Raw genomic sequence first — 14164 nt, 5'->3', positions numbered from 1 at the left:
GATTGCAAATCTACTTGGAATAAGATAGAAAAAGTGATTATAAGTATCAGACCCCGGAAGTTTGTTTTTTAAATTATGTGTACTGTTATGTGTTTTATTTTAAAAATTAGTGTCACCAGATAGGCATGTGTATATATTTGATTACTGCTATCTGCATTAATAGCCAGTACATTAATCCCTCCCCCATCAGAAACAGGTGTTGGTAGAGCCACACAAATTGAAAAGAGTGATCACTGCAAGATTTCAGCAGACCTCAAGATGTGGTTTTTATCAGTTTCAAATTAATGCTGGTTAGATTTTGAACATTTCAAACCTCACAGTGGACGATTTAAAGCCGACAGTAAAATGTGTGTTACACAGAATAAAGAATGAATACAGAAAATACAGTATTGTATAATTTACTGAAGAAAATAACAAGTAAAAATCATGTTATTTTTAAAACAGAGTTAAGTAAACAAATTTAGACCATACGAGCATTGACAAGAAATGTAAATAACTGATTAATTAAGGTTGTAACTACAAGGTGTCTAAACTACTTGAGACCTAAAACTGCAAATGTTGAATACTGTACTTTAAAAAGATTCAAGGGCCTCTGCTTGTACAGTATGTAAAAGATTTGAAAGTGAAAGACCACAATGAAATGTACATACAATACCTGAATTGAAAAGTTTAGTAGCTCAGTGTATATTAACCCCTTTCCACCCAAAGGAATATATTTTCTTTTCACTGGGAATTTATCATATTGTTTTTCCCTAGTCAGGGAGGAAAAGGGTTGATATTAAAAGAAACGTGGTTCCAGTCGGCAGAAAAGTTATGGCACTGCAACTAAACGGACCACCATCCCTAAGCAACATAAAAATATTCTAATATTAAGGATTATTTTACAACTCAGTGGAAATATGCAGTAATGCAATCCATTTCCTCCGTCTGGATGACAAAAATGCAGTCTTAACAGCCACAAGAGCCTGCCTTGTGTTAGCTATAAAAAAAAAATATATTTATATATATATTTATGCAACTACTATGTGTATTAAACAAAATCACTGAATGAATCAGATAGTTTGAATCTCTATCTCTGGGAGGGGTGCACTGGAATCTGCAACGCTTCTCGGGAAGGACTCACAATGAGGATAAAAACCCATTTGTTTAAAATCTTAACATTTTTTCATCACATTGTCTAAGAAATGGTCTATATTGATTTCTGCCAGCATTAGCCAAAAGCATCTGTTGCCTTCATTTCAGCCCACTGTTTGGAAATGGAAGCGACATCCCTTAAAACAAATCCGATAATTAATTGTTCAGTGAACACTGACACTGAAAATTACTCCAATTATACAGCCCAATTTCACCATAGCGAAAACTCCCAGCTATTTTTTCTAACCGCCTTGTGCTAACTTTATAATTCTTTATCACGGCTTGTTTAACGGATATTAACCAACGAAGTACAAGAAACATTCTACTACTCCTGGAAAGAATAGATATTGTACTGTAACTCACTCACTCACTTGGTTATGTTAGTTTGGCACTGAACACTCAGAATTGTATTCCACATTCATTTGTAGAAGTACAGAAAATTGCTTATTTTTTACCTGCATTGAATTTATTTTCTTAGCAACTTTGTCAAAACTGATCATTGCTCTTTGCATGAAAGGGTTACAGATCTGTAACACAGTTTATCTTTGAGAAACCAGAGAAGAATGCTTGAACAAAAGGGTAGCACCCTGATGAACTAAAGCTTTATTATATTTTTTTATTCTTACGCAACCCCATACCTCAGCCAATAACATGGCATTTGTGCCACATTTCTCAGACTGTAGCTGTCCACTCAGGGTGTTCTGAATGAACGATTGTATGTCAATCCACGAAGGGAAACTACAGCGCAGTGGGTAATCTGCTATCCTAGATTGTTTTTTCTTCTTGGACAAGATTTATCCAACAATCTTCTTTACAGCTACAGCAGCTTAGGCCTCCTTTTCTTTAGAGAGAGGCAAAGTAAATGTCTTACACCTGTAGACCAGTACTGGTGCTCTTGTCCTAGAAATTTTAGCACTGCTCTGATACAATGAAGCCTTCTTTTTCTCCAACTGGTTCCACTTCCGCATACGCAGGATGTCCCGAGCCTCTTCGAAACTTCATTGCAGGCCATCTGCTTGGGCGGCGCTACAAAAGAAACAAGAACAAAATCCTTTTTAGAATATGTAAGGGACAACAACAAGAAAGCAAGTGTTGAAAAGTACCTTGTAATTTCAATTGCCTTGATACTAAAATCCAATTGGCTAATGCTGTAGGGCATTTTGGGAGCTGTGGGGAAGGGATAGATAACCAGAGCTGAAGAAGTTCATCCTTCCTTCTTAATTCATAGGAAAAGTCTGGCACTCTCAAGCAGCCCAGCACTAGCTACTAGTCCTGAGACTATGAGCTAGTGTTGCCTGCTGTCTCCTCCCTCTCCATCTGGGGATTTGGTAGATCTTCACTGTGCTCTGAGTCACTGGCCAATCAACCCACTCCCAGGCCTGCCCACAATGCCTCCTTTCATAGGCCTGCATAGAGAGTTCCCATTGAGCTCTACGCTGTGTCCCCCTGAATGGTCTCTCTTCCACTGCAGAAAAGTGGAGTCCAGGTTGCAATGTGACATGTGGTACTTGGGCCTATAAATTAGGCTCCTAATTGTGAGCCTAACTGTGGAAAAGGGGATAAAAGTTTATGAAGTGTCACAATAATCTATCACAATAAATGCTGATGGGAAAAAGTGAGACAGAAAGACCGAATTAGTCCAAACAAAACAGCCTACTGATATAATTCAAGGACCGTGTTAAGATCTTGCCTGATAAACAAAAACTGTGTGACACCGGAAATCAATTAACCAAAATTGACATGTTGGAAATGAGGCCTAACTGGTGGACAAAATAATGAGGGGGGTGGGCTATTCCACCCATCGCTCCCTTTTGGTGTCCTCAAAAGGAGATTTTTTTGGAGGGGGGGACAGCTGACTATGCAACACTGGCTGACTGAAAAATCAGACTAAGAGGAAGGAGCGAGCTTCACTATCATGACTGCAAACCCCACTAGCTCTGGGGACCCCAAACTGTCTTTGTCCTAAGCCTGAAAGATATTCTGAGCAGACTGGGCCAGAGAGAGGGGACCAGATGTCATCATTACCTCCACTTCTACTGGCGCCAGCTAAATTTCAGTCACCACCTAGGATGTGCGACTCTGTCTAACCCTTGCCCAAATGTGTTCTTTTTCCTCCCACTCGTTTTTTCTTTCTGATACCTCTCCTTTTTCCTTCTGTCTAACAAAGGTCTGGCTTAGCCAGCCAAGACTGCATATTTTGCAATTCTGCTGTGAGCCTGGGCCTAGAAAGAGGGAGCTAAAAGCAATGCCCCAAACAGCCAAGGCTGTAACAAGTTTGCTAGGTCTCAGACTGTCTGACAAGACTGTGCCTGTGTTTTTCATACAGTGCGGTTGCAAATGAATCAACATTCAACAGAGATGGAAGCTGTTTTTTCCTATCTTTTTCTCTCGTCTTGTGCATGTTTGTCTTGGTTTGTCTTCTAGGAAACAGGGTTGGACTTTACCGACAATAGCTCTGGCTCATCTCAACTAATTTCTTTTCTTTTTTCCAAGAGAACAGTTATTACCATCTTTAATACCATCTAAGAGATTGTCAAAGAAAGTGTTTTTACTTCGAAAGACTCTCTCCAGCCAAAAAGAAAGGGAACCAGGGATGTTGTTAAAATGAAAGCCTTACTTAATACTTTACATTTCAAATGCTTTAACTGTTTATCCTTCTTCTGTATCTTTTATAAAAGGTTAAAAAGAGTTCTGATGATGTGTTTGCCATGGTATTAAGCCCGAACCTTGTTTAAAAATATTTGATATGGGGCCATTTCATGGTCATGTTAACACCTTTGACTCTTTGGGCCCATATATTCCATCTATATTAATACACCAGATATTTCTGTTTCATATCAGTTCTTAGAGCCAAATTCTAGCACTCTTACCTGGGTTTCCAAGAAATTAAAATTCCAATTTGAATAACTACATTCTGCCTGAATAATTTTTCCTGCAGCAGTTTCAAGTAGATGCAGTATTGATCCTTGAATTTTGCCAGGTGTAAAAATTGTGTAGTCAGACAAGCATTAATGCATGGTCTGGCAGGGAGCCATGGGGCACCACCTCGTTGGATAAGGCAAAGAGTATCTGAACAAGGATCTGAACAAATTCCCTGGGGTCATAAGAGGCTCAGCTATTTTGCAACCTGGTGCACCAGAATTATTTAGGGAGGGTCGGGTTCCCCTGCCAGATTTGGGTGCTGATTTGGTTTTGGACAATAAAAAAGAGGGCAGTGGGAGATGTCTGGGAACGCGGCTGGGTTTGCGGGGGAGGCAACCACACCCACACCTGACACCTCCTTGTGGCGGTTGTCCAGTGCAGGCACACCATAGGAAAGGCAAAGAGTGACCAGATAAATGCCTCGTAAAGGACTTAAAAAGGAGGTATTGATTAAAGGAATGGAATGGGGGGAGGGTTTGGGGCTCCTATGAATGGTATGGTAGGGAGCCAACCCCCGCTTTCTTATAGTTCACCTTAAACCTGCTACGGGGGGGGGGGGAAGGGGCAGTTGGTATGGTCCCAGCAATGGGTTGGCTGGGAGTCCTGGATGGAAAAAGAGTGGGGGCTGGCAGAAGACATCCCAGACATCTAATAATAAAGTCACAGCCTGATTAAAACCATATCAAATATCTCTGGTACTTCTTTTGGTAGAGCCAGACAACTACAGTCTGCCTGAGTAAGTTTCCCTGCAGCCGTTTCAAATACATGTAGTATCTTCATTCCAACCATCCCAATGTGTTTTGTATTGTTAGGGCCTCATCCAGCTCCCACAGAATTTTTTTCTATTGACTTCATCAGGCCCTGGATCAGTTCTTTAAGCAGCAGCCAAGAACCAGCCAAGTGAAGTGGATTCATTTCAGTGGTAGATGAAATGAGATTTCTGTGTATCTATAATGCCTTCTGAGATGAAAGACACTTCTAAGCCCTAAATTTTCAAAAGTAACTAGTGCTTATGGTGCTTATGCTTATGTTGCATCCGATGAAGTGAGCTGTAGCTCACGAAAGCTCATGCTCAAATAAACTGGTTAGTCTCTAAGATGCTACAAGTACTCCTTTTCTTTTAGGGCTTATGGGGCTCAATTTTTGGGTGCCCAAGCTGATGCATATTTAAGGATGCTGATTTCCAAGGGGTGATTGCTCAGTACTTTCTGAAAAGCAGCCCCTTCAAGGTATCTCAAATTAAGTGGCCAAAGTCATTAGTCACTTCTGAAAATTTTGGCTTAAGTAAATATATTATTAAATTATCAATTGTTTCTTCTTCAAATCTGCTACATAAAGTAGCAGTCCGCTTTGGGGGACTGCTGAATTACAAAGCGAACATTCCAAAAGTGCTCAAGTTAAACAGAAGGATGAGGAAAGAAAATCACTTACAATTTTATAGTTTCATTTTGAGACCGAGACACAGCTTAAATGGCCTTTTCTCAGCCCTGGTCTACACTACGACTTTAGGTCGAATTTAGCAGTGTTAAATCGATGTAAACTTGCACCCGTCCACACAATGAAGCCCTTTATTTCGACTTAAAGGGCTCTAAAAATCGATTTCCTTACTCCACCCCTGACAAGTGGATTAGCGCTTAAATCGACGTTGCCGGCTCGAATTTGGGGTACTGTGGACACAATTCGATGGTATTGGCCTCCGGGAGCTATCCCAGAGTGCTCCATTGTGACCGCTCTGGACAGCACTCTCAACTCAGATGCACTGGCCAGGTAGACAGGAAAAGAACCGTGAACTTTTGAATCTCATTTCCTGTTTGGCCAGCGTGGCAAGCTGCAGGTGACCATGCAGAGCTCATCAGCACAGGTGACCATGATGGAGACCCAGAATCGCAAAAGAGCTCCAGCATGGACCGAACGGGAGGTACGGGATCTGATCGCTGTTTGGGGAGAGGAATCCGTGCTATCAGAACTCCGTTCCAGTTTTCGAAATACCAAAACCTTTGTCAAAATCTCCCAGGGCATGAAGGACAGAGGCCATAACAGGGACCCAAAGCAGTGCCGCGTGAAACTGAAGGAGCTGAGGCAAGCCTACCAGAAAACCAGAGAGGCGAACGGCCGCTCCGGGTCAGAGCCCCAAACATGCTGCTTCTATGATGAGCTGCATGCCATTTTAGGTGGTTCAGCCACCACTACCCCAGCCGTGTTGTTTGACTCCTTCAATGGAGATGGAGGCAATACGGAAGCAGGTTTTGGGGACGAAGAAGATGATGATGAGGAGGAGGTTGTAGATAGCTCACAGCAAGCAAGCGGAGAAACCGGTTTTCCCGACAGCCAGGAACTGTTTCTCACCCTGGACCTGGAGCCAGTACCCCCCGAACCCACCCAAGGCTGCCTCCTGGACCCAGCAGGCGGAGAAGGGACCTCTGGTGAGTGTACCTTTGAAAATACTATACATGGTTTAAAAGCAAGCATGTGAAAGGATTACTTTGCCCTGGCATTCGCGGTTCTCCTAGATGTAGTCCTAAAGCCTTTGCAAAAGGTTTCTGGGGAGGGCAGCCTTATTGCGTCCTTCATGGTAGGACACTTTACCACTCCAGGCCAGTAACACATACTCGGGAATCATTGTAGAACAAAGCATTGCAGTGTATGTTTGCTGGCATTCAAACAACATCCGTTCTTTATCTCTCTGTGTTATCCTCAGGAGAGTGAGATATAATTCATGGTCACCTGGTTGAAATAGAGTGCTTTTCTTCAGGGGACACTCAGAGGAGCCCATTCCTGCTGGGCTGTTTGCCTGTGGCTAAACAGAAACGTTCCCTGCTGTTAGCCACAGGGAGGGGGGAAGGTTGAGGGGGTAGTCATGCGGTGGGGGGAGGCAAAATGTGACCTTGTAACGAAAGCACATGTGCTATGTATGTAATGTTAACAGCAAGGTTTACCCTGAAAGAGTGTAGCCACTGTTTTATAAAATGTGTCTTTTTAAATACCGCTGTCCCTTTTTTTTTCTCCACCAGCTGTTTCAATGATCACAGGATCTTCTCCTTCCCAGAGACTAGTGAAGCTTAGAAAGAAAAAAAAAACGCACTCGCGATGAAATGTTCTCCGAGCTCATGCTGTCCTCCCACACTGACAGAGCACAGACAAATGCGTGGAGGCAAATAATGTCAGAGTGCAGGAAACCAACCGCCCTCCTCCCCAAGTTCCATAGCCTCCACACCCAGACGCCCAAGAAACAAACGCCCAAGAAACAAACAGAACTTTCACACCGTAGCCTGGCCAGTCATGAAACTGGTTTTCAAAGCGTCTCTGATGCGTACCGCGCCCTCCTGTGCTCTTCTAACCGCCCTGGTGTCTGGCTGCGCGTAACCAGCAGCCAGGCGATTTGGCTCAACCACCCACCCCGCCATAAATGTCTCCCCCTTACTCTCACAGATATTGTGGAGCACACAGCAAGCAGTAATAACAGTGGGAATATTGGTTTCGCTGAGGTCTAAGCGAGTCAGTAAACTGCGCGAGCGCGCCTTTAAACGTCCAAATGCACATTCTACCACCATTCTGCACTTGCTCAGCCTGTAGTTGAACAGCTCCTGACTACTGTCCAGGCTGCCTGTGTACGGCTTCATGAGCCATGGCATTAAGGGGTAGGCTGGGTCCCCAAGGATAGGGGGATATAGGCATTTCAACATCCCCAACAGTTATTTTCTGGTCTGGGAATAAAGTCCCTTCCTGCAGCTTTTGAAACAGACCAGAGCTCCTGAAGATGCGAGCGTCATGCACCTTTCCCGGCCATCCCACGCTGATGTTGGTGAAACGTCCCTTGTGATCCACCAGAGCTTGCAGCACTATCGAAAAGTACCCCTTGTGGTTTATGTACTTGGCGGCTTGGTGCTCCGGTGCCAAGATAGGGATATGGGTTCCGTCTATAGCCCCACCACAGTTAGGGAATCCCATTGCAGCAAAGCCATCCACTATGACCTGAACATTTCCCAGGGTCACTACCCTTGATATCAGCAGATCTTTGATTGCGTGGGCTACTTGCATCACAGCAGCCCCCACAGTAGATTTGCCCACTCCAAATTGATTCCCAACTGACCGGTAGCTGTCTGGCGTTGCAAGCTTCCACAGGGCTATCGCCACTCGCTTCTCAACTGTGAGGGCTGCTCTCATCTTGGTATTCATGCGCCTCAGGGCAGGGGAAAGCAAGTCACAAAGTTCCATGAAAGTGCCCTTACGCATGCGAAAGTTTCGCAGCCACTGGGAATCGTCCCAGACCTGCAACACTATGCGGTCCCACCAGTCTGTGCTTGTTTCCCGAGCCCAGAATTGGCGTTCCACAGCATGAACCTGCCCCATTAGCACCATGATGCATGCATTGGCAGGGCCCATGCTTTCAGAGAAATCTGTGTCCATGTCCTGATCACTCACGTGACCGCGCTGATGTCGCCTCCTCGCCCGGTATCGCTTTGCCAGGTTCCGGTGCTGCATATACTGCTGGATAATGCGTGTGGTGTTTAATGTGCTCCTAATTGCCAAAGTGAGCTGAGCGGCCTCCATGCTTGCCTTGGTATGGCGTCCGCACAGAAAAAAGGCGCGGAACGATTGTCTGCTGTTGCTCTGACGGAGGGAGGGGCGACTGAGGACACGGCTTACAGGGTTGGCTTCAGGGAGCTAAAAGCAACAAAGGGGGTGTCTTTACATCAAGGAGTATTTCAGGCAGGACTTCACGGAGGGTTCCAATAAGAAATGGTGCACCTAAGTTATCGTTCTTATTGGAACAAGGAGGTTAGCCTGGCCTTTGATTGATACATGGCTAGATTTACCTCGCTGCACCTTCTCTGTGAGTGACTGCAGTGTGACCTAGAGGAATGAGTCCCCTAGACAGGGGAGGGAGGGAAGCAAATGAGTACAAAACAAATCTGGTCTATTTCTTGTTTTGATCCACTCCATCTCTCTTTTACATCTTTGGCTGGCAGCAGACGGTGCAGAAGGACTGCATGCCATCCACATCTCATGGCTGCTCGGCAGAAGATGGTACAGTACGACTGCTAGCCATCCTCATCTCTTGCCTGCCTGGCAGAAGATGGTACTATACGACTGCTAGCCATCCTCATCTCTTGCCTGCCTGGCAGAAGATGGTACAGTACGACTGCTAGCAATCCGTATCGCCTGCCTGCTCACCATAAGACGGTTCAATAGGACTGACTGCAGGACTAAAGAGAATGACCTGATCAAGTCACTCCAAATTTAGTCCCTGCGCCCATGTCTGTCCAGGCGCTCCCAGCCGACGTGGCCAGGAGCACCTTGGACACGACGTTGACGGCTACCAGTCGTATTGCACCGTCTGCTGCCACAAGGCAAGGGGTTGCTGCTACTGTGTAGCAATGCCGTACTGCGTCTGCCAGCACCCAGGAGTCATAGGGTGACGGTTACCTGAGCGGGCTCCATGCTTGCCGTGGTATGGCGTCTGCACAGGTAACTCAGGAAAAAAGGCGCGAAACGATTGTCTGCCCTTGCTTTCACGGAGGGAGGGAGGGAACGGGGGCCTGATGATACGTACCCAGAACCACCCGCGACAATGTTTTAGCCCCATCAGAGTGCTCCATTGTGACTGCTCTGGACAGCACTCTCAGATGCCCGATTGTTTGCCGTTGCTCTGACGCAGGGAGGGGCGACTGAGGACACGGCTTATAGGGTTGGCTTCAGGGAGCTAAAATCAACAAAGGGGGTGTCTTTACATCAAGGAGTATTTCAGGCAGGACTTCACGGAGGGTTCCAATAAGAAATGGTGCACCTAAGTTATCGTTCTTATTGGAACAAGAAGGTTAGCCTGGCCTCTGATTGATACATGGCTAGATTTACCTCGCTGCACCTTCTCTGTGAGTGACTGCAGTGTGACCTAGAGGAATGAGTCCCCTAGACAGGGGAGGGAGGGAAGCAAATGAGTACAAAACAAATCTGGTCTATTTCTTGTTTTGATCCACTCCATCTCTCTTTTACATCTTTGGCTGGCAGCAGACGGTGCAGAAGGACTGCATGCCATCCACATCTCATGGCTGCTCGGCAGAAGATGGTACAGTACGACTGCTAGCAATCCTCATCTCTTGCCTGCCTGGCAGAAGATGGTACAGTACGACTGCTAGCAATCCGTATCGCCTGCCTGCTCACCATCAGACGGTTCAATAGGACTGACTGCAGGACTAAACAGAATGACCTGGTCAAGTCACTCCAAATTTAGTCCCTGTGCCCATGTCTGTCCAGGCGCTCCCAGCCGACGTGGCCAGGAGCACCTCAGACATGACGATGACGGCTACCAGTCGTACTGTACCATCTGCTGCCACAAGGCAAGGGGTTGCTGCTACTGTGTAGCAATGCCGTACCGCGTCTGCCAGCACCCAGGAGTCATAGGGTGACGGTTACCTGAGCGGGCTCCATGCTTGCCATGGTATGGCGTCTGCACAGGTAACTCAGGAAAAAAGGCACGAAACGATTGTCTGCCCTTGCTTTCACGGAGGGAGGAGGGAACGGGGGCCTGACGATATGTACCCAGAACCACCCGCGACAATGTTTTAGCCCCATCAGGCATTGGGATCTCAACCCAGAATTCCAATGGGCAGCGGAGACTGCGGGAACTGTGGGATAGCTACCCACAGTGCAACGCTCCGGAAGTCGACTCTAGCCTCGGTACTGTGGAAGCGCTCCGCCGAGTTAATGCACTTAATGCACTTAGAGCATTTTCTGTGGGGACACACACACTCGAATATATAAAACCGATTTCTAAAAAAACGACTTCTATAAATTCGACCTTATTCCGTAGTGTAGACATACCCTCAGATTCACACTTGACTGTGAGGAAAACTCTGTTCTGACCACAAGATCTTTTTACTTTTCCTGTCCTGAAAATAAATTCCTCTAAATGTCTCCTTTTGCTGTAGTGTTACTGTGCTTCTTGCTGTTTAGTATATTTGATGGTAGAGAGAATCTGTGCTAAGAACCACTGAACACCCGCTGCTGTTACATTATGTTGGGATTAGTGAAGCTGATTTAGAGCAGGATTAGCTAAAGAATTTCTCAGGGACTGCTGAATTCCAATCTCAAAAAGACTGTAACTGCGAGGAATTTGGTGGTAGGGCACAAAGAAAGGCTTACATAGGGATCACTGTCATGCAGATATACTACAAAAGCTGCTGCTCCTCCTCCTCCCACGCCCCCTTCTAGGGTCAGGTGTGCTTTTGAGGTGTGCAATGTTAAATTTTATTTGACAGTTATTTAAAACCTATGGCTTCTTTGTGTAAAACCTCGCAACATTAAAAATAGGAATGTATAGTGCTGTTCTTTTGACAGGACAGGTTTTTCCTAATATGGACACTCAGCCCATTCCAATTTTTTTTTAGACTTTCCATGTATACTTGATTCAGATTGTTTTAAAAATTAAAAAGGACAGTTAGGTTATTGCTAACGAAGAGGGATCAAATTCTGTTCTCAGATTCACTGGTGTAAATCCAGATTAAATCCAATGAAGTTATTCCAGACTTACACCATTGTAAATTAGAACAGAATTTGACCTGATAGGTCTCTAATGAAAAGAGAAAATGAAAAACCAATGGAAAACCAGTAGGGAAAAATAATTAAAAACAGCGTCGCAGAAAACAGTGACTAAGGATGACCTAAGTTTTAATGTATTAAGATGTTTTCCAACCTGATTTTACCATTTTTAGCTCTGCTGTCTACGGGCAAGATACTTCTTAATTGGCATTTCCTTTTGATGAAAAATGAATGAGTTCACCGAACATGGGATCGAGCATAAATGTCAGCTGTTGCCCCAGAAACTAACAAACAATAAATCTGAAGGTCATCTTCAAACATCAGAGTTGAAACTTTGTGAAGATTCTGTTCATGCCAGAGGTAAGAGAAATATTTTTGTGCTACCTTGTTAGGTTTTACATTGCTAATAACATACAGTAGGGTTTTTGAGTAACAGCCGTGTTAGTCTGTATTCGCAAAAAGAAAAGGAGTACTTGTGGCACCTTAGAGACTAACCAATTTATTAGAGCATAAGCATCTGATGAAGTGAGCTGTAGCTCACGAAAGCTTATGCTCTAATAAATTGGTTAGTCTCTAAGGTGCCACAAGTACTCCTTTTCTTTTTGCGAGTAGGGTTTTTGTTGTTGTTGCTGTTGTTTTTTGTATGTGTGTATGTGGGAAGATCTAGTTTTTGAAAACAGAGCATTGACAAGCTACCGATTCACTTGACTTTGTTGCTGACCCAGATAAAACTGTAGAGATATTACAGTTTTAATTGATAAAATGAAAAGTAACTTAATGGGCATCATGGGATTTGAAGCTCCTCAAGCTATCACAGCAGCCCAGGAACAGCATAATGAATTCTCTGCATTTGCTCTCTCTCAAGTAGGTAGAAAACATGATTCTTTCCCTTAGAATTTGAAACCTTTGAGGCTATTTTCTGAACCGCTATACTGTAAATAGGGCTACTAAGACTCTCGCTTGCTCTCACAGCATGTATTACAAAGTGTATTGCAACTGAATTCACTGGGATTTTTGACACGAGTGAATCTTCCAGAAATAGGTCCCAAGTTTATCTTCCTAAGCAAATCTGCTAGAGGAAAATACCCCCAGTCTTGCAACCCCCATAAGGCCATGGATACTGAGCGTGTAGAAGAATGACCTGCCATATGTGGGGAAAGAGGTTGGTTATACTATACATTCCTGTGGAAGGCCATCAAAGTAAAAAGAGAAATAGTTCCAGAGCAGGATAATTCATAAAATAACATTTCCAAACTCAGACTCCTGTGATGGACCCATCCATTGTACCACTGCTGGGGACCATGCAGTCTGCTGGAGTTCCTACTGCCCTTAGCCTGGAATAAACATCTTTATGCAACCCTGGAGCAGTGACAGGATAGGTTTTGCCCGTCTCCTTTTTAAGAGCACAGGTGAGGTGTTTCCCAACCCAAGTACTACAGTGTGGACGTTCGGGGATTCTTCTCTTTGCCCTGGTCTACACTAGGACTTTAGGTCAAATTTAGCAGCGTTAAATCGATGTAAACCTGCACCCGTCCACACAATGAAGCCCTTTATTTCGACTTAAAGGGCTCTTAAAATCGATTTCCTTACTCCACCCCTGACAAGTGGATTAGCGCTTAAATCGATGTTGCCGGCTCGAATTTGGGGTACTGTGGACACAATTCGATGGTACTGGCCTCCGGGAGCTATCCCAGAGTGCTCCATTGTGACCGCTCTGGACAGCACTCTCAACTCAGATGCACTGGCCAGGTAGACAGGAAAAGAACCGCGAACTTTTGAATCTCATTTCCTGTTTGGCCAGCGTGGCAAGCTGCAGGTGACCATGCAGAGCTCATCAGCACAGGTGACCATGATGGAGACCCAGAATCGCAAAAGAGCTCCAGCATGGACCGAACGGGAGGTACGGGATCTGATCGCTGTTTGGGGAGAGGAATCCGTGCTATCAGAACTCCGTTCCAGTTTTCGAAATGCCAAAACCTTTGTCAAAATCTCCCAGGGCATGAAGGACAGAGGCCATAACAGGGACCCAAAGCAGTGCCGCGTGAAACTGAAGGAGCTGAGGCAAGCCTACCAGAAAACCAGAGAGGCGAACAGCCGCTCTGGGTCAGAGCCCCAAACATGCCGCTTCTATGATGAGCTGCATGCCATTTTAGGTGGTTCAGCCACCACTACCCCAGCCGTGTTGTTTGACTCCTTCAATGGAGATGGAGGCAATACGGAAGCAGGTTTTGGGGACGAAGAAGATGATGATGATGAGGAGGTTGTAGATAGCTCACAGCAAGCAAGCGGAGAAACCGGTTTTCCCGACAGCCAGGAACTGTTTCTCACCCTGGACCTGGAGCCAGTACCCCCCGAACCCACCCAAGGCTGCCTCCTGGACCCAGCAGGCGGAGAAGGGACCTCTGGTGAGTGTACCTTTGAAAATACTATACATGGTTTAAAAGCAAGCATGTGAAAGGATTACTTTGCCCTGGCATTTGCGGTTCTCCTAGATGTAGTCCTAAAACCTTTGCAAAAGGTTTCTGGGGAGGGCAGCTTATTGCGTCCTTCATGGTAGGACACTTTACCA

General features: G+C 45.2%; 1 protein-coding gene across 2 annotated transcripts in view; it reads right to left on the bottom strand.

Moving 5' to 3' along the window:
* Window positions 1-467: 467 nt before the first annotated feature.
* The window catches only part of PLXDC2 (plexin domain containing 2), a 418545-nt gene continuing 404848 nt past the window's right edge, over window positions 468-14164 (bottom strand). Inside the window, exon 13 of one of the 2 annotated variants that reach the window (XM_073334185.1) lies at window positions 468-2160. In XM_073334185.1, the coding sequence (XP_073190286.1) occupies window positions 1952-2160 (209 nt within the window). In that variant the 3' untranslated portion in view covers window positions 468-1951. The remainder of the gene's footprint in view (window positions 2161-14164) is intronic. The other variant, XM_073334184.1, reaches the window with a different exon arrangement.

This window comes from Lepidochelys kempii, chromosome 2 (genome assembly GCF_965140265.1).
Source record: "Lepidochelys kempii isolate rLepKem1 chromosome 2, rLepKem1.hap2, whole genome shotgun sequence".
NCBI classification, from domain to species: Eukaryota; Metazoa; Chordata; order Testudines; family Cheloniidae; genus Lepidochelys; species Lepidochelys kempii.
This window is presented reverse-complemented; position numbering and strand designations above follow the sequence as displayed.